Here is a 27,271-nt window from a genome sequence, read left to right as displayed (position 1 = left end):
TTTGAAGTCACAGCATACCCACACAGGCATGTGAACATACCTACAGGAGCAGACATTACAATGAGAAAGATGAAAGCAGGCAAAGAGCAGGCCCAATAGTTGAGTTTATTCTGACGGATGCAACTTTGCTTGCTGTACAGAGGCTGGGATAACTCTGCGTTGTGATGGCATTCCCTCAATCCCACCTCGGGCAACATTCCACGCGGGGGGGAAAGGTGACGCGGGAGCAGGAATGGGCCGCGCGTGGCCCTTGAGTTGAGAGCACCGCTAAAGCCCGGAGCAAAGAGTCTCGGATCAGGAGAACTCTGATATCTAGCCATTGGTGCCAAAGCTGTGCAGTTGCGATGAGAAAGCAATGGCTCTCATTTGTTTCCCTCTGTAATGTATTTGCTTTGTGGGTTCTCGACTCAAGAATTCATGGCAACACATTGTTAATAAACCAACTAGTTCTTAATAGCAAAGGTTTAACAATCACACGACACATTACCAGTTCACCCACCAGGCTCACAAACACCTGCCTCATCGTGGATCCCCCGAACCCAACTGGCTGGGGTTTTATTGAGTCTTGTAAGCATCACCTGACTGGCTAAGCCACTCCCAATGCAACAGCTCTACAACTATTTTTGTAGGGCTCATGCAGAAGATCACCTCTACATTCTGCCTCCCCTTCAATGAGTGTCTCAAAGATTTTGATTTAACAGCATTCCGTTTCCTTCAGTATAACCAAGCGCTCGGCATAAACTGTGGCACCTTGTGGTGTCCGCATTATTTGTCCATTTTATAACAATTGTCTGAAATTAAACTGACTGCAGAACTTTACAAGCGGGCGTGCCACCTTTTGAGCCAAAGATTCTAGGCTTTTCATTTTCCATTTGCTTCCGCTGTGTCTCACGGTGTGGAGACATTGTATATTGGGGAAAGCACAGCTCAGAACTCAAACCCAAAATAAATAACGAGGAAATGCTGGAAACACTCAGCAGGTCAGGCAGTATCTGTGAAGAGAGGATCAGCATTAACGTTTCACGTCGGGAACCTTTCATCAGAACAGCTAATCCGACCTATTGCTGTCCTGTTACGTTTGGTCAGAAGGGATTTCTGAAGACACTTTCCCCAATCTACATTGCCCCCCCCCCCCACCGGGCCGAGAATGGGGGGTGGGGGAGCGGGCCGAGGAGGGGCTGGGCAGGGAAGGTAGCCAAGGAAGTGGGTGCAGAGGACCCAAGCCGAGGAGGAGGTTGGGGGGGGGTTCCTGGGCCGAGGAGGGGAGTGGGGGCCTGGGCCGAGGATGTGGGGGGGGGCCTGGGTTGAGGAGGAGGGTTGAGGGGGAGGGTTGAGGGGGAGGGGGGGGGGGGGGGCTTGGGCCGAGGAGGGAGGGGCCTGGGTCGAGGTGGTGGGTTGTGGGGGGGCCTGAGTCGAGGTGGGGGGTTGGGGGTGGGCGAGAATGGGGTGGGGGGCTTGGGTCGAGGAGGGGGATGGGAGGTTGGGGGGTTGCTGGGCTGAGAAGGGGGGGCCTGGGTCGAGGGGGGGGCGCGTGGCCTGGGCCGAGGAGGGAGGGGCCTGGGCTGTTGGGGGGGGGGGGGGAAGGTAGCCAGGGTTCCCGCTCCTGGTCGGTTATCCATTTACTGCAGCTGGAAAGCGCACATTCCGACAGGACGTGGGCGCGATCTCGCTCCGCTGTGACGGCCTCCATGGTCGATGAGCCTGCCGGCGCTCGGTGTCCGGGCTCCTCGGCAGGAGGCGAGGGAATGTCGGCAGTTGAAGCCCGAGAGCGAGGATTGGCAGTTCACGCACTCTATCTTTCTGACCTTTGCAGCCCCAGGACAGCCTGCCCGACGTGGTGCTCTGGATGCTGTGTGGGGAGAAGCGGGTTGCTTTCGCTCGGATTAAAGCACACTCGGTCCTGTTTTCCAGAGACAGCGTGAAATCCTGTGGGAAATTTTGTGGGAAACTACAAACAGTGTTTCTGAAGGTAGGTGAGACTTCGCCTCCAGCGTGCATTGGACTTTCGGTGGTTCGGGCTCCGAATGCCATTCCACTCACTTTACATCCTGCATCCTCACCACTTTCAAATCAAAGGGTGCGATATATTTCAGCTTTTCTTGTGATTTTACTGAGACTAAGGGAGGACGGTGAATGTAAGGATTATGGGCAGGGCAACGTGTAGCAATGTGGGAAATGGGTCTTGCTGACTCAGGATAAAAACACCTTAAAGCTAACAAACTTGTCTCCGGCAGAGACAAGTGTAGTGAAAGATAGTTAGCCACTGTCGATACCTTCAGACAATGGCACAGAGTATTGATGAAGTCAGAAGGTCAGAGAATTCTTTAAAGGGCTGGATTTTTGGCTTTGATGGTTTCGGGGCGGTAATGGCGGCGGGGCGGGAAAGTTAGCGCCCGGGAACAGTTAGCACCTCAGTCAGGAACATTGGGCAGCTGGGCCCTGAGTCAGGGGGCGCAGCGCTAAGGGAGGTGTTGTACCCCTCTCTCGGGGCATTAGGATGGGAAACTCCCGAACTAAAGAGCCGGGCCGGGAGCGCTCCCAGAGACGCCTGGGGGAGGAGGAATAAAAACCTAAAAAAACATTCCCCAAACATTGCCCACGTCAACACAACACAAATCGCAAAAACAATTAAAAGAAGAAACCATCGGCCTTACCTCAGGAGCCCATTACTCACCTCCCCGCTGTCGGGATGGTGGGACCGCCCTGATTTCCCGGGCGGTCACTGCGGGGCGCGCTGCGGGGCGGACGGGTCGGGCGGGCGACAAAACTCGCGCCGGTGTCGCGACCAGGGGCGTTACACACCGGGCGCAGCTCTTCCCCGCGGTGCTGCTCCGCGCCGCCGTTAAACCGGACCCGAGGATCGCCGCGGGGCGCTGGAGGCTGACCGCCCGCCCAGAACCTCACCCCCGCCATTGCCCCCGCTCCGGGGCGAGAAACCAGTCGCTAAATGTCCAACAATTTGTTCAATGACTAAAGAGTCATAAAATGTCCAGCAAAGTTAAACTTGATGAATGAAGCCTTGGTCACAAGCTGAAACTTACTAACATTTTGAGTGGATCGGGTCTACACTCTCTGGGGTTTAGAAGAATGAGAGGTGATCTCATTGAAACGTATAAAATTCTGAGGGGGATTCACAGGGTAGATGCAGGGAGGATGTTTCCCCCCGGGCTGGGGAGTCTGGAACCAGGGGGCACAGTCTCAGGATAAGGGGTCGGCCATTTAGGACTGAGATGAGGAGGAATTTCTTCACTCAGAGGGTGGTGAATCTTTGGAATTCTCTGCCCCAGAGGGCTGTGGAGGCTCAGTCGTTGAGTATATTCAAGGCTGAGATTTTTGACACTAAGGGAGTCAAGGGATTATGGGAATAAGAGTGAGAAAGTGGAGTTGAGGTAGAAGTTCAGCCATGATATCGAATGGCGGAGCAGGCTCGAGGGGCCGAATGGCTTACTCCTGTTCCTTCTGCTATTATGTTAAGTGAATTGTAGAAGTCACAAACACGAACAAATAAAATAGGTCTATAAAAGGGGAAACGCTCTTGAAGTTTGTGGCTTTGAGAGAACAGGAGGAGCTACCAAACCCCAGCCTTGTGTCCCCAGTGTGTGTCTGCAGCCAACTGCTTATTATGACTTGTATTCGAATAGATCTGATGGATGTTTGTTACAACTCTCTGTCAATGAAATGTCTAATGAGGTTTGCATGGCCTCTTGACTAATAAAGTAATATTTTGAACTGACGTCATGTGAGTTAGTTGAATATATTGAAAAGGGAGTTAGATGTGGCCCTTACGGCTAAAGGGATCAGGGGGTATGGAGAGAAAGCAGGAATGGGATACTGACGTTGCATGATCAGCCATGATCATATTGAATGGTGGTGCAGGCTCGAAGGGCCGAATGGCCTGCTCCTGCACCTATTTTCTATGTTTCGGGTGGAAGCAAGTCTTCGATTTCGAGGGACTGCTTATGATGACCAGGGGTGAGAGAATCCAGTTATGTGGAGAGATTGGAGAGGCTGGGTGGTTCTCCATAGAGCAGAGAAGGTTATGAGGAGATTTGACCGCAGTGTTCAAAATCATGCAGGGTTTTGCTGAAGTAAATAAGGAGAAAGTGTTAGCAGTGGCAGAAGGGTTGGTAACCAGAGGACACGGATAATTGGAAAAAGAACCATGCGGGAGATGAGAATATTTTTATGCAGTGCGTTGTCGTGATCGGCAATGCGCTGCCTGAAAGGGCGGTGGGAGCAGATTCAATAGTAACTTTCAAATGGGAATTGGATAAATACTTGAAAAGGAAAGGTTTGCAGGGCTACGGGGAAAGAGGGGAGTGGGACTAATTGGCTAGCTCCTACAAGAGTCCGGCACAGGCACGATGGGCCGAATGGTCTCCTGTGCTGTATTGCTCTAAGATTCTATCATGGCCTAGCAGTCTTATAGCAGACTCTACACTGCAGCTGATGGCAGTGTAACCAGGCTGGGATGGATTCCAGAGAGAGTGTTGCAGTAGAGAGCCTTATAGAAACATTGAAAATAGGAGCAGTAGTAGGCCATTCGGCCCTTCGAGCCTGCATCGCCATTCAATACGATCATGGCTGATCCTCTATCTCAACACCATATTCCCGCTTTTTCCCCATACCCCTTGATGCCTTTTGTGTCTAGAAATCTATCTATCTCCCTCTTAAATATATTCAGTGACTTGGCCTCCACAGCCTTCTGTGGTAGAGAATTCCACAGGTTCACCACCCTTTGAGTGAAAACATTTCTCCTCATCTCGGTCCTAAATTTCTTACCCCGTATCCTGAGACTGTGACCCCTTGTTCTAGACTTCCCAGCCCCGGGGGAAACATCCTCCCCGCATCCAGTCTGTCCAACCCAGCCAGAATTTTATACCTTTCAATGAGATCCCCTCTCATTCTTCTAAACTCTAGTAAATATGATGAGGGTGAGTTGCACACTAGAATGTGTGATGCTTTAAAATCTCCGTCGTGGTTATCGGTGCATCATTTTTACCATGGTACATTTTGTGGGGAATATTGTGTGGCCGTGTGTGAAATTATCACCCAGAGATAATGAAGCGACTGCTCTCTATTTTAACCTCTGTGGTACCTGTCGGACCACGTCCCCATTGTTATGTATTGTCCAGGTACATTAAATGTATAAGTACAATGGTGCGCCACAGAGGGCGCTGTGGTGAGAGACCTGAAAGTACCTGCAAGGGGGAATCAAGGGGTACGGCGAGAAAGCAGGAATGGGGTACAGAAGTTGCATGTTCAGCCATGAACTCATTGAATGGCGGTGCAGGCTCGAAGGGCCGAATGGCCTACTCCTGCACCTATTTTCTATGTTTTCTGTCTAAGACAGCGTATAAAAGGCTGCCCACCACACCTGAGAGGCACTCTGGAGTTACACAATAAAGGACTAAGGTCACAGCAGTAATATCAACACCAGACCGTGTGGAGTCAGTGATTTGTGTGCTGCATACACCACACCCATGGTCAGACAGAGATTAATTGCTGAATTGTTGTGCCAATGTTGATAGCACCCACTGGACAAGACCCATGAAATGAGGAGTGTGGCTCAACTCCGTGTGCGTATCTGGATGGGGCTGTCTTCGGACGAGGAGGAATTCGAAAAGTACATCGACGGGAAAATTTTGGTCGCTGCAGAAAGAGTGAGTTGAACAGGTTGTAAAATTTAAAATATGGTGTGTATTTTTTTTAATATGTTTTGGGGAACAGCGTAACAATACATGGCTCCCGTTGGGGTAGAGTGTAGAATGTTTCAGTATAAGGGGTGTCGCAGTTGTGTGGGGCGGACTGGTTGGGACTGGGTGCTCTTTACCTTTCCGCCATTGTTCATTGTTCATAGGTTTATATGTAACCTTCAGGGCTGCTGACCGAGGGCCGTGTGGCTCCTTGTCGGCCGGCGCGGACACGATGGGCCGAAATGGCCTCCTTCTGCGCTGTTAGTTTCTATGTCTAACACGGACATACGAACAATGACGGACAGGTAAAGATCCTCTGGTCCATCCAGCCCGTCCCACACACTTGCGATACCTTGTGTATCACAACATATACACTCTGCCCCACCCCAAACCATGTGATCTCCTGGGAGAGGCAAAAAAACAGATTTTAAAAAAACCCAGGCCAATTTGGGAAAAAAAAATCTGGGAAATTCCTCCACGAGCCCCCTAGGCGATCGAAACTCATCCAGGGGATCACTCTGGCCATTAAATTCCCTGCTGTACCTACCTTCTGTAAGAGTTAATCTCCGCCGCAGCCAGAAACAAATCCAGCTCTCGCTTGAAGGAGTTCAGCGAGTGTGCATCTACATCATGGAACGGCAGCTTATTCCAGAGGTCCACTATTCTCTGGGGAAAGAACCATCTCCTGACGTCTAACCTCGATCTAGCCTTGTGCAACTTACATTTGTGACCACTGGTCCTGCCCAACCTATTTAATTGAAATAAACTGTCAGCTGGAACACTGTCTATTCCCTTCATTATCTTATTTCCACTTAGGGGAAACTATAACTAGGGGACATAGTCTCAGAATAAGGGGCCGCCCATTTAAAACTGAGACGAGGAGGAATTCCTTCTCTCAGAGGGTTGTAAATCTGTGGAATTCTCTGGCCCCCCAGAGAGCTGTGGAGGCTGGGTCACTGAATATATTTAAGGTGGAGATAGACAGGTTTTTGAGCGATAAGGGAGTAAAGGGTTATGGGGAGCGGGCAGGAAAGTGGAGTTGAGTCCATGATCAGATCAGCCATGATCTTATTGAATAGCGGAGCAGGCTCGAGGGACCAAATGGCCGACTCCTGCTCCTATTTCTTATGTTCTTATAAACCTCAAGCACATTCCCCCTAAGTTTGCATTGCTCCAAGGAAGAGAGTTCCAACTCTTTTAGCCTATAACTGAGTTGCTTTAGACTTGGAATTAGTCTAGTGGTCCTCTTCTGCACCCTATCCAGAATCATTGGGTTCAATTACTCCAAGGCAATTCTCCCAGTGACGTCACAGAGAGAGACTTGTCTCATCGCCACATGGCGTCCGGTAATGTTACCCCTAATTGGGTGCCTGGCCCCTTTAAGGGGCTGCCTGACCCCAACGCAGTTTCGCGCATGCACAAAATCTAACACGGAGAAAAGCTGGTGCTGGCAGAGAGAGCGCGCGGCTCGGCGGGAACGTTGGTGTCCAGTGGCGATGGGAGCATCACTGGCAAGGCCGGCATTTATCGCCCGTCCCCGATTGTCCTCGAACGGCTGGCACCGTGCCCAACTCTCCCTCCACACTCTGAGACGATGCTGCTGCTTCCATTGCGCTTCGGGAAAGCTGAGCGCAACATCCCGGGATCCGAGCCCAGAATCCCGATAGTCGAGTGCGGGACTAGCTGAGCTTACCCCCAGTTCATAGAAAACGAGACAGATTTGGATTTATATAGCGCCTTTCACGACCACCGGAAGTCCCAAAGCGCTTTACAGCCAATGAAGTACTTTTGGAGTGCAGTCACTGTTGTAATGTGGGAAACGTGGCAGCCAACTTGCGCACAGCAAGCTCCCACAAACAGCAATGTGACAATGACCAGATAATCTGTTTTTTTGTTATGTTGATTGAGGGATGAATATTGGGCCCAGGACACCGGGGATAACTCCCCCTGCTCTTCTTCGAAATAGTGCCGTGGGATCTTTTACATCCACTTGAGAGAGCACTTGGTTTAACGTCTCATCCGAAAGACGGCACCTCTGACAAAACTGCAGCCCCTCAGCACTATACGTGCACGGGGTGACAACTAGAGGCCTGTCTTTTCCTCACCTATTGTCCAATTAGATCACAGTCACGAGTGGGAGGCCTGGCTCGGAGGTCGTGAGGCAAATACCGCAGCTGCTGTCGTGGCAGAGACCAGCTCACTGAGCCCGGAGGGGCAATCCCTGGCCCTGTTCACCTCTGTTGTGCCTGTAAGTGCCCCCTACCACTGAGCCGAGCCGGCACGGGAGCAGCACGCACCTATTTAATGGCCGTGGTTTCTGTTTGAATTTGCAGTATGAAAATCAGATGAAAGTGATGGGCCACTGGGGGACCAGTGGGTTGCTGCATCACCCGATGTTCTCCGACGCGATGGGTAAAATGCGGCTGTCAAAAAAAGACTTCTATCCATTGAAAGGCTGGCAGTGGGATGGAAAATGGACCATTGACCCCGAGCGCTGGTGAGTTTGCTTTATCCCTTATTAAACTTGGGGGTTTTCCAAATCATTTTGACTGACAGTGCACGCCTCAATTTTGTTTCAAATTGCGAAACTCTAAAACGAAAGAAAGACTTGCATTTATATAGCGACTTTCACAACCTCGGGCCGTCCCAAAACGCTTCGCAGCCACTGAAGTACTTTTTGAAGCGTGGTGGTCAGTTTGCACGCAGCAAGCTCCCACAAACAGCAATGAGACAATTGTAATGTATTTGCTTCATGGGTTCTTTGCTTAAGAATTCACACCAACACATTGCTATTAAGAACTAGTTGGTTTATTAGCAAAGGTTTAACAATCACACGACACATTACCTGTTCATCCACCAGGCTCACAACCACCTGCCTCATCGTGGAGCCCCCGAACCCAACTGGCTGGGGTTTTATTGAGTCTTGTGAACATCACGTGACTGGCTAAGCCACTCCCAGCTCAACAGCTCTACAACTATATTGTATCAGGATTGAACCAGGGACCTTTAGATCTTCAGTCTAATGCTCTCTCAACTGAGCTATTTAACCTGTGCGCATCCTCACAGGCGCATACTTTACAATAATGACCAGATAATCTGTTTTAGTGATGATGGTTGAGGGATAATTATAAGCCAGGACACCCCGGGGAGAACTCCCCCGTGCTTCAAAATAATGCCTTGGCATCTTTTAGCTCCATAGTGCCTCAGTTTAACATCTCATTCAAAAGATGGCACCTCTGATAGTGCAGCAAATTAGCTGCTGCGTTTCCTACATTACAACAGTGACTACACTTCAGGAAGTACTTCATTGTGTGTAAAGCGCTTTGGGGCGTTCAGAGGTCATGACAAGCACTATATAAATGCAAATATTTTTAAAGTTAGCAGAGAAAGGAATCTCATGTCCTGGGTAAGTGTTTTGATGTTATAATTGGAAGAGACAAATTACGATCTTGCTGTGGTCGCGTGTACAATATCCTATTTGAGGAGAATGAGAGCCCTGACATGCTGTGTTTGCGATTTCACTGATGGCTTCTTTCTGGTTTGCCCCTCTCTTTACCAGCTTGTTGATCGACCCTGATGCGGGACATGCTGAATTCATAGATGATGTGTATGAGAATGAAACACATTTGGCCGGAGGAGAGTGGAGCACAGCTTTGGAACAGTTCACAGATATAGTGGGTGTTCCACAACTCACTGTCTCCATACAAATCAATCTGAAACATGTTTGGGAGTTATGGGGCTGGGTTTTCGGCTTTGATGATTTCGGGGCGGTAATGGGGGCGGGGCGGGAAAGTTAGCGCCCGGGAACAGTTTGTGCCTCAGTCAGTAACATTGGTCAGCTGGGCCCTGAGTCAGGGGGCTCAGCACTAAGGGGGGCGTTGTACCCCTCTCTCTCGAGGCGTTAGGGTGGGAAACTCCCGAGCTAAAGAGCCGGGCCGAGAGCGCTCCCAGAGACGCCAAAATTCCTTAAAAAATCCCACAAAAACATTCCCAAAACACAACAACACAAATCGCAAAAAAATTAAAAGACAAAACCATCGCCCTTACCTCAGGAGTCCATTACTCACCTCCCCGCTGTCGGGATGGTGGGCCCGCCCTGATTTCCCGGGCGGTCACTGCGGGGCGGACGGGTCGGGCGGGAGACAAAACTCGCGCCGGTGTCGCGACCAGGGGCGTTACACACCGGGCGCAGCTCTTCCGCGCCGTGCTGCTCCGAGCCGCCGCTAAACCCGACCCCGAGGATCGCCGCGGGGCGCTGGAGGCTGACCGCCCGCCCAGAACCTCACCCCCGCCATTGCCCCCGCTCCGGGGGGAGAAACCGAGCGCAGAAGACCCAGCCCGATTCCACCGGTGCCCAAATGCAGGACTTGAGGCCCAATAATTCAACTTAATGACCGGCAGACATCAACGCCTGACTGATTGGGACGAAAACTAATCTGCACAGAATACTTTTGGTTTCTTCATTATTTAATTGTGAGCAGGATTATCAAAACTATGATTTTCAAACACCTGCGACACTTCTATGAGAGGGGATCTCATCGAAACATATAAAATTCTGACGGGACGGGACAGGTTAGATGCAGGAAGAATGTTCCCGATGTTGGGGAAGTCCAGAACCAGGGGTCACAGTCTAAGGATAAGGGGTAAGCCATTTAGGACCGAGATGAGGAGAAACTTCTTCCCTCAGAGAGTGGTGAACCTATGGAATGCTCTACTGCAGGAAGTTGTTGAGGCCAGTTTGTTAGATATATTCAAAAGGGAGTTAGATACGGCCCTTACGGCTAAAGAGATCAAGGGGTATGGAGAGAAAGCAGGAATGGGGTACTGAGGTGAATGATCAGCCATGATCGTATTGAATGGTGGTGCAGGCTCGAATGGCCTACTCCTGCACCTATTTTCTATGTTTCTATGTTTCAGATGCCACAGTGTCAGTGGGAACAGAAGTTAGTTATTTTTGACTGAGTTCCCTGGCAGGTTATCTCCCGGTAGCTGAGCGGTGTTTGCAAATTGGCTCGGAGCTGGAAATTTACAGCGCGTGGCTGTTGCAAACTTCCCTCACGTAACCAGTGATTGACCTCAGGACCTGTATGGGACCACACCCCCCTGCAGTGAGTGCCCGAACTTTGGCCTCCAAAGGCACCGGACAGCAGGAGGAGGGCCCTTGCAGTAGGCGGAGGAGAGAGACGTGCATCTCCTGGGTCAAGACCTGATTCCAACCCGGGTCCCAGAAATAAAAGGACAGCATGCAACACAGTCCCCGCCATTTCATGTTTGTTTAAGAAGCAGTGTAGAGAGCTCCTTCTGTTCTGGAGCACTGTACACTTTCTCTGTGTCTTTCAGAAAGGGAACAGGCATCTATCGATGGAAGAGATCGAATGTCCCGCCGGGTGGGAATGGAAGGAGGATTGGAACGTGGATCTGAGTCGAGCAGTTGATGAACATGGTAAGGAGCACATTGCCCAACGCAGATGGGTCTGTGACCGGCCAAAGCCATCTCCCCTTTGAACTGTAACCACTTTCACTCATTGCGTCGGGATGTTTCTCAATTAGAGATGAATTTGGCTCCCGGACACTATGAATAAAATCTTCGTCTTGTGGAGTTCACCGAGTCAACTGCAGAGCTCTCAAAAATGTACAGGAGACAATTTTAACCTCACTCACCGGGTGGGAAATCCGGGTGCGACACTGGTTTTACACCCGGCCAATATTGTTCTCCGTGGAAAGTGATGGGCGGGCTGTGAAACCAGCGATCCCATTGGTTTTCCGATGGGCGGGTTAGGCTAATATCGCCCAGGCGTATGCTAAGCTCTCTCTATCTCAGCCTTTCTTGTCTCCATTTAATCAGTGGCACTAAGCCCATTGCTCCTCTGAGCTTCACACTTATTCCCCCAAAGCTATAAGTACACCATCCTACACGCTGTTCCTCCTCTCTCTATCCTAACTGTCAGCCATGGCTTTGTGGGTGGCACTCTCGCTTCCTGATTCTGAAGGTTGTGGGTTCAAGTCCCACTCCAGGGACTTGAGCATAAAAATCTAGGTTGACACTCCCAGTGCAATACCGAGGGAGTGTTGCATTGTCGGAGGTGCCATCTTTCAGATGAGATGTTAAACCGAGGCCTCGTCTGCTCTCTCAGCTCGACGTAAAAGATCCCACGGCACTATTTCGAAGAAGAGCAGGGGAGTTATCCTCGGTGTCCCGGCCAATATTTATCCCTCAATCAACATAACCAAAAACAGATGATACGGTCATTTATTTAATTGCAGTTTGTGGGAGCTTGCTGTGCGCAAATTGGCTGCCAGGTTACTCCAGTGACTATACTTCAAAAAGTACTTCATTGGCTGTAAAACGCTTTGGGACGTCTGGTGGCCGTGAAAGGCGCTATATAAATGCAAGTCTTTTCATTGCATTCTCTCCTACTCTAACTCATTCTTTCCCGGGAAATCAAGACTGCCTTCGTTTTTACCTTCCTTAGTCTTGCCTTCCTGCCCCCATACATAAAAATATAGAAAATAGGTGCAGGAGTAGGCCATTCGGCCCTTCGAGCCCGCACCACCATTCAATGAATTCATGGCTGAACATGCAACTTCAGTACCCCATTCCTGCTTTCTCACCATACCCCTTGATCCCCCTAGTAGTAAGGACCACATCTAACTCCTTTTTGAATATATTTAGTGAATTGGCCTCAACAACTTCCTGTGGCAGAGAATTCCACAGGTTCACCACTCTCTGGGTGAAGAAGTTTCTCCTCATCTTGGTCCTAAATGGCTTACCCCTTATCCTTAGACTGTGACCCCTGGTTCTGGACTTCTCCAACATCGGGAACATTCTTCTTGCATCTAACCTGTCTAAACCCGTCAGAATTTTAAACGTTTCTATGAGATCCCCTCTCATTCTTCTGAACTCCAGTGAATACAAGCCCAGTTGATCCATTCTTTCTTGATATGTCAGTCTTACCATCCCGGGAATCAGTCTGGTGAACCTTCGCTGCACTCCCTCAATAGCAAGAGTGTCCTTCCTCAAGTTAGGAGACCAAAACTGTACACCATACTCCAGGTGTGGCCTCACCAAGGCCCTGTACAACTGTAGTAACACCTCTCTGCCCCTGTACTCAAATCCCCTCGCTATGAAGGCCAACATGCCATTTGCTTTCTTAACCGCCTGCTGTACCTGCATGCCAACCTTCAATGACTGATGTACCATGACACCCAGGTCTCGTTGCACCTCCCCTTTTCCTAATCTGTCACCATTCAGATAATAGTCTGTCTCTCTGTTTTTACCACTAAAGTGGACAACCTCACATTTATCCACATTATACTTCATCTGCCATGCATTTGCCCACTCACCTAACCTATCCAAGTCGCTCTGCAGCCTCATAGCATCCTCCTCGCAGCTCACACTGCCACCCAACTTAGTGTCATACTATTTTGAACTCCAGGCTTGGTGTCTAACCATGACGTCTTGATTCATCTCACTTCAATTCTGCCCTCCTGAGCATCCCTGATTATAATCGCTCAACCCTCGATGGCTGTGCCTTCTGTTGCCTGGGCCCCAAGCTCTGGAACTCCTGCCTAAACTTCTCTACCACTCTACCTCACTTTCCTCCTTCAAGATGCTCCTTAAAACCTACCAAGCTTTTGGTCGCCTGCACTAATTTCTACTTATGCCGCTCGGTGTCAAATTTCTTATCTCATAAAACTCCCGTGGGACGTTAAAGGCGCTATATAAATTCAATTTGTTGTTGTTGTCCCCTCCTCTCCTGCTCACTGCTGTGCTGCTCCAGGAGCCCTACGGGGCACCCAGGCTGGGTTAACGGATGACTATTTGCTGACTATTTTATAAAGTTTTTTCTGCTTCACGAAGGATGGGAGTATGGCAGAGTTGTCCCACCAGACAGGATCCCAAACTACTGGAATCCCACCGAGAAAGCCTACCACACGCACAAACGCCGTCGGTGGGTGAGAAAGCGGACCAGGATGTACGACCGGTCTCGTCACAGTAAGGTGCAGTATCACCGCAATCGATCCTGGAATTCAATGCCTGTATGCCACATTAGCCTCTGTGGTTTTAACGTGGGGTCTGGGGAAAGGGGGATTGGATTTGGGGACGGGGTGGGGGGGTGGGGGTTGGGGCAGAGGGGATGGTCCTGTCGTTGGTATATTTTTCAGCCATGCCTTGAAATTCACACCTTCGAGCAAGTGTCCGGAACTGCTATTTTTATCGGGGATGGTCGATCTGTAAACAGATTAATGTCACTCTCGCCTCTGAGTCAGAAGATTGTGGGTTCAAGTCCCACCCCGGAGTCTTTGACCGCAAAAAGGCCAGCCTGCCACTCCAGTGCAGTGCTGAGGGAGTGCTGCACAGTCGGAGGTGCCGTCTTTTGGTTGAGACGTTAAATCGAGGCCCCGTCTGCCCCATTAGGTGGACATAAGAGATTCCACAGCACATTTCGAAGAAGAGCCAGGGGAGTTCTCCCCGGTGTCCTGGCCAATATTTATCCCTCAACCAAGAAAAAGATTATCTGGACCTTATCTCATTGCTGTTTATGGGAACTTGCTGTGCGCAAATTGGCTGCCGCGTTTCCCACATTACAGCGCTGTCGGCACTTCAAAAGTACTTCATTGGCTGTAAAGCGCTTTGGGATGCCCTGAGGTTGTGAATGATGCTACAGAAATGGAAGTCTGTTTTTGTCTTTTCTGCAAGGTTGTGAGATTTGTGTCCCATCTGGGGCCAGGCATCCTTCGCCCCTTGAACGCAGGGTCTCCAGAATTCCGTATCCTCCTTCGTCACGTGATTTACTGACACGTGATTTCTGCTTTGTATGTTGTGCATGTGTATAGGCTGCTGCTTACCAGCTGACGCTATTTGTATTTGAAAGTTCGGAAAGTGGGTCCCCAAATGTGATTAAACTCAGAGGTGTGTATGAGGCCAGAATTGGAGGAGTGCAGACATTGGCATGAGCATGAGCTAGCAGCCATGGCTACACCCACACTGCGATATGTGCGCGCACTAGGTCCGTGCAGCAGAGCTGGTCTCCAGTCGTCTTGGTTAACCCTTGCCACTGGACCAAGACCTCGCTCTGTCAAGCCCGTGTGGTGGCTGGTGTGGAAAAAAATCCACGCACAGGCATCTTCCACCCTTGAGGATGTAGTTCAGGATCTGGAGTATTAGGTCCTTCATTGAAACACCTGTGAACTCATCCCTTTATGGCGTGGAAGCAAGTCATCCTCGCTTTGAGGGACTGCCTATGATGATGACACACGGTGTCGAACATAGGGACAAGAGGAGCCCATTCAGCCCCTCGAACCTGCGTGGCTATTCGATTAGTTCATTGCTGATCTGCACCTCAACCCCATTTACCCGCCTTGGCTCAATACCCTTGCCTAACAAGAATCGATCGATCTGTGCCTCCAATTTTCCCTCAGCATCCACAGCCTTTTGTGGGAGAGAGTTCCACGTTTCCATCACCCGTTCTGTGAAGAAGTGCTTCATGATTTCACTCCGAAACGACCTCATTTTGCCTGTTCATTCCTGATTCCCCACCAGAGGAAATTGTTTTCCTGCATCGACTTGTCCAAATATGTTACTAAAATGATGGGTTCAAATGCAATTTGTAAAGCAAATTAAGACTTTTAAAATTCTGAATGCTGTGTTAAAATAACTCTGCAACAAAACGGGGACCTTTTTAAACTTGCGGAGCCAATGTCCCACAGAAAGAAGAGTTCGATACAGATGGATGGGAATACGCCCCTCTATTTGGTTGGAAGTTCCATGTCAAACCGAACAAGGGGGACACTTACCGCCGCAGACGCTGGAGGAGGAAGATGGTCCCCAAGGAACAACTGGGCCCAGCCGCCATTTTCAGACTGGAAGGTTCTTTGGTACGTGTCTCTGTAATGTCTGCACCTGCGAGAATGCTCACAGCTTTGGAGAGCTGTTGGGTCCCTGGAGATGGGGCACGCGGTGTCCACCGGTACGCTCGCGGCCTTCCGCGAGAAGTGGGCGCCGGAGGGACTGGAGTGCATCATCACCCCTGGCAACCAAATTTTAATTTGATCCTTAATGTTTAAAGTTTGATTTGTCTATGTTTGTCAGTTTTAGTGTTTCCCCCCCCCCTCGCCACCTTTTAGCCAGGGGGCACTTGTATAATTTGTATTTTTGGTGCCCTCAAAAAAAAAAAGGGCACTTGGAAAGTTTCTGGAGTGTGACACCCCCGCTTTAATCAGGGGGCACATGTTTAATGTTCATAAATAAAATAGTTGTAGAGCTGTTGCCCCAATGAGGGGCTCTCTGTGCAGGAGTCCTCCCTCTATTTATTGGGGACTTGGCCTGGAGGGTGGTGCACGGAGCAGTCCCGTGCAATAAGTTTTTAAGTCAGTTCACGGGCTCCCAGGCCGCCTGTAATTTCTGCGGTCTGGAGGAGTCCGTGTTCCATGTGTATGTTGAGTGTGCGAGGTTGCAGCCCCTCTTCCAATATTTGAAGGGGCTTCTCCTCAAATTCTGGTTGCACTTCAGTCCCAAGCTCCTGATCTTTGGGCACCCTGTGCGGAGGGGAGTGGGCAGGTCGGAAGGCCTCCTCGTAGGACTGCTCCTGGGCACGGCCAAGGGGGCCATCAGCCGGTCTAGGCAGCGGGCGGTCGAGGGTGTCGTTCAGCCCGACTGCCTGCCTCTCTTCCGTGGTTACATCCGAGCCAGGGTGTCCCTGGAGATGGAGCACGCGGTGTCCACCGGTACGCTCGCGGCTTTCCGTGAGAGTTGGGCGCCGGAGAGGCTGGAGTGCATCATCACCCCCGGCAACCAAATTTTTATTTGATTTATTCGGCTTTCTAGTTGTTGTGCCCCTTTAGCAGGGGGGGGGCACTTAGGTAATTAATTGTATGACATAAAATAGTTGTTTAGCTGTTGAGTTGGGAGTGGCTTAACCAGTCACGTGATGTTCACAAGACTCAATAAAACCCCGGCCAGTTGGGTTCGGGGAATCCACGATGAGGCAGGTGGTTGTGAGCCTGGTGGATGAACAGGTAATGTGTCGTGTGATTGTTAAACCTTTTGCTAATAAACCAACTTGTTCTTAATGGCAATGTGTTGCTATGAATTCTGAAGCAAAGAACCCATGAAGTAAATACATTAGTCTTCTTGCACGAAGATGGGCCGTCAAAAGCTTAAGAGATCTTTAAAAATAAAAATAATTTAACGCTTTTCGTCATGCGGCGGTGAGCTTGGCGCACAAACGCACCGCGGTCGGCAGCGAATCAGTGGCCTGCGACAGTAACCAAACGTTTCCCCATATTCGGTGGGCTCGGACGTATTGTTACACTCACTCATTTTATGCAATCTGTACAAAGGTAGCGATCAGGTGATAGATTCCAACAGCACAGAAGGAGGCCATTTGGCCCATTGTGCCTGTGCCTTTGAACATAAGAACATAAGAACATGGAACAGGAGTAGGCCATCTAGTCCCTCGAGCCTGCTCCGCCACTCAACAAGATCATGGCTGATCTGGCCGTGGACTCAGCTCCACTTACCCGCCCGCTCCCCGTAACCCTTAATTCCCTTATTGGTTAAAAATCTATCTATCTGTGATTTGAATACATTCAATGAGCTAGCCTCAACTGCTTCCTTGGGCAGAGAATTCCACAGATTCACAACCCTCTGGGAGAAGAAATTCCTTCTCAACTCGGTTTTAAATTGGCTCCCCCGTACTTTGAGGCTGTGCCCCCTAGTTCTAGTCTCCCCGACCAGTGGAAACAACCTCTCTGCCTCTATCTTGTCTATCCCTTTCATTATTTTTATAAGATCACCCCTCATCCTTCTGAACTCCAACGAGTAAAGACCCAGTCTACTCAAATCTATCATCATAAGGTAACCCCCTCATCTCCGGAATCAGCCTAGTGAATCGTCTCTGTACCCCCTCCAAAGCTAGTATATCCTTCCTTAAGTAAGGTGACCAAAACTGCACGCAGTACTCCAGGTGCGGCCTCACCAATACCCTGTACAGTTGCAGCAGGACCTCCCTGCTTTTGTACTCCATCCCTCTCGCAATGAAGGCCAACATTCCATTCGCCTTCCTGATTACCTGCTGCACCTGCAAACTAATCTTTTGGGATTCATGCACAAGGACCCCCAGGTCCCTCTGCACTGCAGCATGTTGTAATTTCTCCCCATTCAAATAATATTCCCTTTTACTGTTTTTTTTCCAAGGTGGATGACCTCACACTTTCCGACATTGTATTCCATCTGCCAAACCTTAGCCCATTCACTTAACCTATCTAAATCTCTTTGCAGCCTCTCTGTGTCCTCTACACAACCCGCTTTCCCACTAATCTTTGCGTCATCTGCAAATTTTGTTACACTACACTCTGTCCCCTCTTCCAGGTCATCTATGTATATTGTAAACAGTTGTGGTCCCAGCACCGATCCCTGTGGCACACCACTAACCACCGATTTCCAACCCGAAAAGGACCCATTTATCCCGACTCTCTGCTTTCTGTTAGCCAGCCAATTCTCGATCCATGCTAATACATTTCCTCTGACTCCGCGTACCTTTATCTTCTGCAGTAACCTTTTGTGTGGCACCTTATCGAATGCCTTTTGAAAATCTAAATACACCACATCCAGCGGTATACCTCTATCCACCATGCTCGTTATATCCTCAGTACTCTGTATCTAGCCCCGTGCTGTACCTGCCCTGGGAGTGTTTGATGGGACAGTGTCGAGGGAGCTTTACTCTGTATCTAACCCCGCGCTGTACCTGCCCTGGGAGTGTTTGCTGGGACAGTGTCGAGGGAGTTTTACTCTGTATCTAACCCCCTGTACCTGCCCTGGGAGTGTTTGATGGGACAGTGTAGAGGGAGCTTTACTCTGTATCTAACCCCCTATACCTGCCCTGGGAGTGATTGATGGAACAGTGTAGAGGGAGATTTACTCTGTATCTAACCCGTGCTGTACCTGCCCTGGGAGTGTTTGATGGGACAGTGTAGAGGGAGCTTTACTCTGTATCTAACCCCCTGTACCTGCCCTGGGAGTGTTTGATGGGACAGTGTAGAGGGAGATTTACTCTGTATCTAACCCCGTGCTGTACCTGCCCTGGGAGTGTTTGATGGGACAGTGTAGAGGGAGCTTTACTCTGTATCTAACCCCCTGTACCTGCCCTGGGAGTGTTTGATGGAACAGTGTAGAGGGAGCTTTACTCTGTATCTAACCCCATGCTGTACCTGCCCTGGGAGTGTTTGAAGGGACAGTGTAGAGGGAGCTTTACTCTGTATCTAACCCGTGCTGTACCTGCGCTGGGAGTGTTTGATGGGACAGTGTCGAGGGAGCTTTACTCTGTATCTAACCCGTGCTGTACCTGCCCTGGGAGTGTTTGATGGGACAGTGTCGAGGGAGCTTTACTCTGTATCTAACCCCGCGCTGTACCTGCCCTGGGAGTGTTTGCTGGGACAGTGTCGAGGGAGTTTTACTCTGTATCTAACCCCCTGTACCTGCCCTGGGAGTGTTTGATGGGACAGTGTAGAGGGAGCTTTACTCTGTATCTAACCCCCTATACCTGCCCTGGGAGTGATTGATGGAACAGTGTAGAGGGAGATTTACTCTGTATCTAACCCGTGCTGTACCTGCCCTGGGAGTGTTTGATGGGACAGTGTAGAGGGAGCTTTACTCTGTATCTAACCCCCTGTACCTGCCCTGGGAGTGTTTGATGGGACAGTGTAGAGGGAGATTTACTCTGTATCTAACCCCGTGCTGTACCTGCCCTGGGAGTGTTTGATGGGACAGTGTAGAGGGAGCTTTACTCTGTATCTAACCCCCTGTACCTGCCCTGGGAGTGTTTGATGGAACAGTGTAGAGGGAGCTTTACTCTGTATCTAACCCCATGCTGTACCTGCCCTGGGAGTGTTTGAAGGGACAGTGTAGAGGGAGCTTTACTCTGTATCTAACCCGTGCTGTACCTGCGCTGGGAGTGTTTGATGGGACAGTGTCGAGGGAGCTTTACTCTGTATCTAACCCGTGCTGTACCTGCCCTGGGAGTGTTTGATGGGACAGTGTCGAGGGAGCTTTACTCTGTATCTAACCCCGCGCTGTACCTGCCCTGGGAGTGTTTGCTGGGACAGTGTCGAGGGAGTTTTACTCTGTATCTAACCCCCTGTACCTGCCCTGGGAGTGTTTGATGGGACAGTGTAGAGGGAGCTTTACTCTGTATCTAACCCCCTATACCTGCCCTGGGAGTGATTGATGGAACAGTGTAGAGGGAGATTTACTCTGTATCTAACCCGTGCTGTACCTGCCCTGGGAGTGTTTGATGGGACAGTGTAGAGGGAGCTTTACTCTGTATCTAACCCCCTGTACCTGCCCTGGGAGTGTTTGATGGGACAGTGTAGAGGGAGATTTACTCTGTATCTAACCCCGTGCTGTACCTGCCCTGGGAGTGTTTGATGGGACAGTGTAGAGGGAGCTTTACTCTGTATCTAACCCCCTGTACCTGCCCTGGGAGTGTTTGATGGAACAGTGTAGAGGGAGCTTTACTCTGTATCTAACCCCATGCTGTACCTGCCCTGGGAGTGTTTGAAGGGACAGTGTAGAGGGAGCTTTACTCTGTATCTAACCCGTGCTGTACCTGCGCTGGGAGTGTTTGATGGGACAGTGTCGAGGGAGCTTTACTCTGTATCTAACCCGTGCTGTACCTGCACTGGGAGTGTTTGATGGGACAGTGTAGAGGGAGCTTTACTCTGTATCTAACCCCGTGCTGTACCTGCGCTGGGAGTGTTTGATGGGACAGTGTAGAGGGAGCTTTACTCTGTATCTAACCCCCTGTACCTGCCCTGGGAGTGTTTGATGCTGTCAGAGGATGCCTGAAGTGTTCCGATTCTCTAGCACTAATATCCTTTGCTTAGTGAACACCAAATTGATAAAGGAAGGCGTGAAATTGTACGGGGTATTTGGGCAGTGGAGGGGTGGTTTGTGAGTGCTCACAGTAACAGTGCTGTGTCTGACACGATGGCTTGGTCTATTTTCAGTATCGGGAAAACAGTGACACTCAGTTGGACGAGCTTGAACCTAAAGAGGAGGAGACGGTTGGGAATCAGGAGCTTTATGGGATGACTGCGCCCTTTATATCCTGTCTGCTGGACCGTAAGTTTAAAGCAGTTAATGTGTCAGTGGCCAGCACACTCGCCTCTGAGTCAGAAGGTTGTGGGTTCAAGTCCCACTCCAGAGACTTGGGCACAAAAATCCAGCTTGACACTCCAGCGCAGTGCTGAGGGAGTGCTGCACTGTCGGCGGTGCTGTCTTTTGGATGAGACGTAAAACCGAGGCACCGTCTGCTCTTTCAGGTGGATGTCAAAGATCCCACGGCACTATTTCAAAGAAAAGCATAAGAGGTCTCCCCAGTGCCCTGGCGGGTATTTATCACTCAACTAGCATCACTAATCTGGTCATTATCACATTGTGGGAGCTTGCTGTGCGCAAATTGGCTGCCGCGTTTCCCACATTAAAACAGCGACTACACTCCAAAAGTGCTTCATTGGCTGTAAAGCACTTTGGGACATCCTGAGGTTGTGAAACATAGAAAATTGGAGCAGGAGTAGGCCATTCGGCCCTTCGAACCTGCACCACCATTCAATAAGATCATGGCTGATCATTCCTTCAGTACCCCTTTCCTGCTTTCTCAGGAAAGGTGCTATAGAAATGCAAGTCTTTCTTTCATTTCTTTATATAGGCTGTTGCCTGTTCCCCCTATTCAGCATGGAGGCTCCGGCCTGCGAGGGAACACCAGCGGCAGGTCGGGGCCATAAAAGGAGCGGGTGAGCGGCGGCCACGGGCAGCGTGGAGGTGTACCACGGCGAGGTACAGCGCGAGCTGGTGCAGGAGGGCGACGGCAGCGAAGAGTGACGTCACCAAGGTTCAGCTCGCTGATTGGAGCGTGGGCAGGTACAGCAGGAGCGGCGAGGTCGGGGCGAAGGAGCGGCGAGAGACTGTGGAGGGACGTGATCGGGGCCCGGGGAGAGGCGCGAGTTCGGGGCCAGTGCGATATGTGCGCGCACTCGGTCCGTGCAGCAGAGCTGGTCTCCAGTCGTCCTGGTTAACCCTTGCCACTGGACCAAGACCTCGCTCTGTCAAGCCCCGTGTGGTGGCTGGTGTGCAACGGTCACCCCACGTAAAAAAAATCCACACACAGGAATTTCCACCCTTCAGGATGTAGTTCGGGATCTGGAATATTAGGTCCTTCATTGGAACACCTGTGAACTCATCCCTTTTTGCCGTGGAAGCAAGTCATCCTCTCTTCAAGGGCCAGCCTGTGATGATGTTCCTTGAGATGCTGTGTTGTACCCAAGGGCAGGCCTGGAGCTGAGTGGGGAGATGGTGCATCATGTTTCAGTTCTGAGGGTTTTAGCAACAATGAAATTCCTCCAATCTCGAGACGCAGTGAAAGGAGGACGAAGGATACCTTGGCATTCCGCTTACATTTTAAGACCGGCCTTTTGGGGAAAGAAAATCTTTGTTCAAAGGGTGGTAATTGTTTGGGATATTCTGCCCAGGTAAGATAGCGGGGTCAGACAAACTGGGGCAGTCACAGTGCAGTTGTCTCACTAGTATTTTAAACAAGGGTCGGTGTCGTTACCACAATCTCACTAGTGTTTTAAGGATTTTAATGTCTGCTTCGCGGCTCTGGGAGCAACTGAGCAACGCAACCTGACCAGCGCTCTCACTTTCTCTTCCTTCCTGCAGCCCCCACCGCTTTCCAGTTCCGCGGCTACATCTATCAGGGCCGAGGGTTACTCCCCACCGACAGGGGCAGCTCAGCAGGTCGGCACATTAACAAAGGACGCAGGCTTCACATCTGTGCTTATAGGTGCATGTGTGTGTGTGTGTGTGTGTGTGTACAGGGGGGGGCGTGTGTGTGGGTGTGTGTACAGGGGTGTGTGGATGTGTGTACAGGGGTGTGTGGATGTGTGTACAGGGTTATGTGTACAGAGGTATGTGGGTGTGTGTACAGGGATGTGTGTGTGTGTGTACAGGGGTGTTTGTGTGTATGGGGGGGGTGTGTGTACAGGGGTGTGTACAGGGTTTTGTGTGTGTGTACAGGGTTTTGTGTCTGTGTACAGGGGTGTATGTGTGTGTGTGTGTGTGTGTACAGGGGTGTATGTGTGGGTGTGTGTACAGGGGTGTGTGTGGGTGTGTACAGGGGTGTGTGGATGTGTGTACAGGGGTGTGTGGATGTGTGTACAGGGTTATGTGTACAGAGGTGTGTGTGTGTGTGTGTGTGTGTACAGGGGGGGCGTGTGTGTACAGGGGTGTATGTGTGGGTGTGTGTATAGGGGTGTGTGGATGTGTGTACAGGGTTATGTGTACAGAGGTATGTGGGTGTGTGTACAGGGGTGTTTGTGTGTATGGGGGGGGGTATGTGTACAGGGGTGTGTACAGGGTTTTGTGTGTGTGTACAGGGTTTTGTGTGTGTGTACAGGGGTGTATGTGTGTGTGTGTACAGGGGTGTATGTGTGGGTGTGTGTACAGGGGTGTGTGGGCGTGTGTACAGGGGTGTGTGGGCGTGTGTACAGGGGTGTGTGGATGTGTGTACAGGGGTGTGTGGATGTGTGTACAGGGTTATGTGTACAGAGGTGTGTGGGTGTGTGTTCAGGGTTGTGTGTACGGGGGGTGTGTACAGGTGTGTGTGTACAGGGGTGTGTGTGTATGTGTACAAGGGTGTGTACAGGGGTGTGTGTGTGTGTGTGTGTGTGTACAGGGGTGGGTGTGTGTGTGTGTGTACAGGGGTGTGTGATTGTGTGTGTGTGTGTGTACAGGGGTGTGTGTGTGTGTACAGGGATGTGTCGAAATCTCGACTCTCAATATAAGACTCTGACACAATCAGCTCCGGTAGATGTTCCTTTAATAAGTTTTACTTGCAGCAAGGAAGAGTCTCACTCAGTCAAAGGCTAAGCGGAGACTCCCAATATGGTACAGTTTCACAATGTATTTACACAGTAGAACAAACAAGTTATGGTTCCATCCTGTGTATTGGTTCTGCCCTTGCAGTCAGCAAAAACAGATAACGAGTTCTCCAATCAGTTAATGATTACCACATCCTTGTCTTTACATTTTTTTCGAATGTCTCCTTTGTCAGTGTTTTTTGTGGGCTAGCCAGCAGTAACTTGATTAGGGTGTGATAATGTGCTATCATTATCATTGTTTTGCATTGTTTTCGGATTGTCCAGTTTCCTGGCCATCTATTTGGGCCCATGATTTCCACAGTGGTTGATTGGGTAATTGGCTTCTTGCATATTTTGGATGCGTTCTGTACAAGAGATAATGGCTGGTAATTTGATTATCTCTTAGGGGTGAATTGGTGCTGCATCTTTACAACCTTTATCCAGCCGTTCTAAGGTCTGGTATAGCGACAGACTATTGATAATACAGAGGAGCACAATGGGTGGTACTTATCTCAGCAGGACAGTCTTAATGTTGTCTGGTGGTTATTAATCAGCTATCAGCAGTTTCAGTCAGGGTTAGCATGTTTATGCAAACAGACTGTCTGCTGCAGAAGCTTCTGGCAGGATCGGGTCAACATTTTGTTTTATTGCAAAAGGGTACATGAAACAGTGTATGCAACATTAAAAGTACATTTCCAAAGGGGTGTGTGTGTATACAGGGGTGTGGGTGTGTGTGTGTGTATACAGGGGTGTGGGGGTGTGTGTGTGTATATGGGGGTGGGGGTGTGTGTACAGGGGTGTGGGGGGTGTATACAGGGGTGTGTGTGTGTGTGTATACAGGGGTGTGTGTGTGTGTGTGTGTGTGTGTACAGTGGTGTGTGTGTGTGTGTATACAGGGGTGTGGGTGTGTGTGTATAAAGGGGTGTGGGTGTGGGTGTGTGTATACAGGGGTGTGTGTGTGTGTGCATACAGGGGTGCGTGTGTGTGTATACAGGGGTGTGTGTGTGTGTGGGTGTGTGTGTGTGTGTATGGGTGTGTGTGTGTGTGTATACAGGGGTGTGGGTGTGTGTGTGTGTATACAGGGGTGTGGGTGTGTGTGTGTGTATACAGGGGTGTGGGTGTGTGTGTGTGTATACAGGGGTGTGGGTGTGTGTGTGTGTATACAGGGGTGTGGGTGTGTGTGTATGTATACAAGGGTGTGTGTGTATACGTGTGTGAGTGTGTGTGTATGTATACAAGGGTGTGTGTGTGTGTATACAGGGGTGTGTGTGTGTGTATACAGGGGTGTGTGTGCATGTGTCAAGGGGCACAGTGTGGCTCAGTATCAAGTGTATTTGTTTGGTCTTATAAATACTCCTGTTAAGCGCCTTGGGATGTTTCACTATGTTAAAGGCGGTATATAAATACAAGTTGTTGTTGTAATTTCTCCCGCAGTTGGTCAGCCAAACGCAGGTGAACCTCGCGGCTGACGTGGCAGAAATTTTCAGTGCGGTGGGATAATGGAGAGAGAGGAGCCAGCACCATAGACAATGCAAGGGAGGGAGCAGGGCTGTATTCTATTCTGCTGATCTCAGACAGCCATTTTCAGTTAAAATGGCGTTCCTCATAGAGCCAGTTTAATCACAGATCCAGGGCACTACCCCTCCAAGTTGGAGAGCGCGCGATATATTTTATCGTCACAAGGGCCACGAGAGCACTGACGCAGAGACAGAACGCTTCCTGAGCCCAATCTGTAACGGGAGGCGGGATGCTGGGTCTGGTCCGCACTTACACTTCTGCAAGGATTGAATTGCAATTCGTTCTTTTGTTTCAGACCCTTACATCCAAATGTCATTCCTGTACCACAGCAAACGGACGGATGTTGTGAAGGGAACTGTAAACCCGACCTGGGACCAAACACTGATACTTGACGAGATCGAAATCTTTGGCAACCTGCGGGAAATTGTTGAAAGCCCGCCTTACGTCAAGCTTGAAATGTTCGACAGTAATCGTGCGGTAAGTTACGTCTCTAGGGGTTCCCCACCATCCTCATGGTTTGATTTAATCAATACCACACGTTATACCCCAGCTTCCATAATTGTAACCAGCCCTGTTCACTTATACCCGCAGCTCCCCTGTGGCGTTGGCCACAGTGAGCTGGCAGATCCGATGTTGTATAATGACAGGAGAGTCACACTATGTGATCCTCATATTGCATTCTGGTGTAGATGCTACACTGTGTGCTGTTTGCACAGAGCTTGATGCAACAGAAGCGTTGAGTGAGAATTGTAGTGTGTGAGCCTCACATGGGCTTCTGTCTCTCTTTTTTGCTGCCTTTTGCATTGGTGCAGGCAACATGCATTTACACTGTGTGATCTTGTCACCTTTCTCTCCGTAATCAACAATCAGCGAACTGCACCAGGTGCTCACCAGTCGTGCATTTCAGAACCAGGTGTTTCACCAAACGTGCATTTCAGAACCATGTGTTTCACCAAACGTGCATTTCAGAACCATGTGTTCACCAAACGTGCATTTCAGAACCATGTGTTTCACCAAACGTGCATTTCAGAACCATGTGTTCACCAAACATGCATTTCAGAACCATGTGTTCACCAGTCGTGCATTTCAGAACCATGTGTTCACCAAACGTGCATTTCAGAACCATGTGTTCACCAGTCGTGCATTTCAGAACCATGTGTTCACCAAACGTGCATTTCAGAACCATGTGTTTCACCAAACGTGCATTTCAGAACCATGTGTTCACCAAACATGCATTTCAGAACCATGTGTTCACCAAACATGCATTTCAGAACCATGTGTTCACCAGTCGTGCATTTCAGAACCATGTGTTCACCAAACGTGCATTTCAGAACCATGTGTTCACCAAACGTGCATTTCAGAACCATGTGTTCACCAGTCGTGCATTTCAGAACCATGTGTTCACCAAACGTGCATTTCAGAACCAAGTGTTCACCAAACGTGCATTTCAAAACCAAGTGTTCACCAAACATGCATTTCAGAACCCTCTCCTTACCAGTCGTGCATTTCAGAACCATGTGTTCACCAAACGTGCATTTCAGAACCATGTGTTCACCAATCGTGCATTTCAGAACCATGTATTCAACCAAACATGCATTTTGGAACCATGTGTTCACCAATTGTGCATTTCAGAGCAGTGCATTCACCAATTGTGCATTTCGGAACCATGTGTTCACCAATCATGTATTTCAAGACCATGTGTTTGTGCAGGTTCATTAGCTGGTTATTCTTCACTGAGAAAAGTGGTGATTGCCCTGGCTTTTTCCCACTTAAAGATGAATGTAAACCAATCACTGCCCCTACAAACCATGTCACTGGTCATTGTTGGCCAGAAACATTGGTCTCGGGTGGCTGTCTGATAAAGGTTACCTGACCCGATGGTAACCTTTGTCCCGCTCGCCACCAGAGACCCTGGAGGTAACTGGCGATTCGTAAAACAAGTGAAATGTTGCATCAAGGACAAGCTGTGCTGATATTTGTCCAATGTTTTTCCAGGGCAAGCACGAGTATATGGGCACCACCCTGTGCTACCCGAGTGTGCCAGCCCTTTTGCCAGAGCAATCCAGAACTAATCACTTGTCTCACATGAACAATGGCAGACAAGTAAAGACCCTCTGGCCCATCGAGCCTGTCCCACA

General features: G+C 49.9%; 1 protein-coding gene across 1 annotated transcript in view; it reads left to right on the top strand.

Annotated features, from left to right (window-relative positions):
• LOC139234651 (myoferlin-like) overlaps positions 1-27,271 on the top strand; it is a 183,475-nt gene that overhangs the window by 73,017 nt on the left and 83,187 nt on the right. The window contains exons 23-32 of the mRNA XM_070865333.1: positions 1,814-1,969; positions 5,532-5,663; positions 8,030-8,193; positions 9,256-9,370; positions 11,037-11,139; positions 13,558-13,697; positions 15,408-15,575; positions 20,706-20,820; positions 22,417-22,494; positions 25,429-25,610. Of these exons, the coding sequence (XP_070721434.1) occupies positions 1,814-1,969; positions 5,532-5,663; positions 8,030-8,193; positions 9,256-9,370; positions 11,037-11,139; positions 13,558-13,697; positions 15,408-15,575; positions 20,706-20,820; positions 22,417-22,494; positions 25,429-25,610 (1,353 nt within the window). The remainder of the gene's footprint in view (positions 1-1,813; positions 1,970-5,531; positions 5,664-8,029; positions 8,194-9,255; positions 9,371-11,036; positions 11,140-13,557; positions 13,698-15,407; positions 15,576-20,705; positions 20,821-22,416; positions 22,495-25,428; positions 25,611-27,271) is intronic.

Source organism: Pristiophorus japonicus, chromosome 22 (assembly GCF_044704955.1).
Source record: "Pristiophorus japonicus isolate sPriJap1 chromosome 22, sPriJap1.hap1, whole genome shotgun sequence".
Lineage (NCBI taxonomy): Eukaryota > Metazoa > Chordata > Chondrichthyes > Pristiophoridae > Pristiophorus > Pristiophorus japonicus.
Note: the sequence above shows the minus strand (reverse complement) of the source record. Positions and strands in the feature narration are given on the sequence as shown.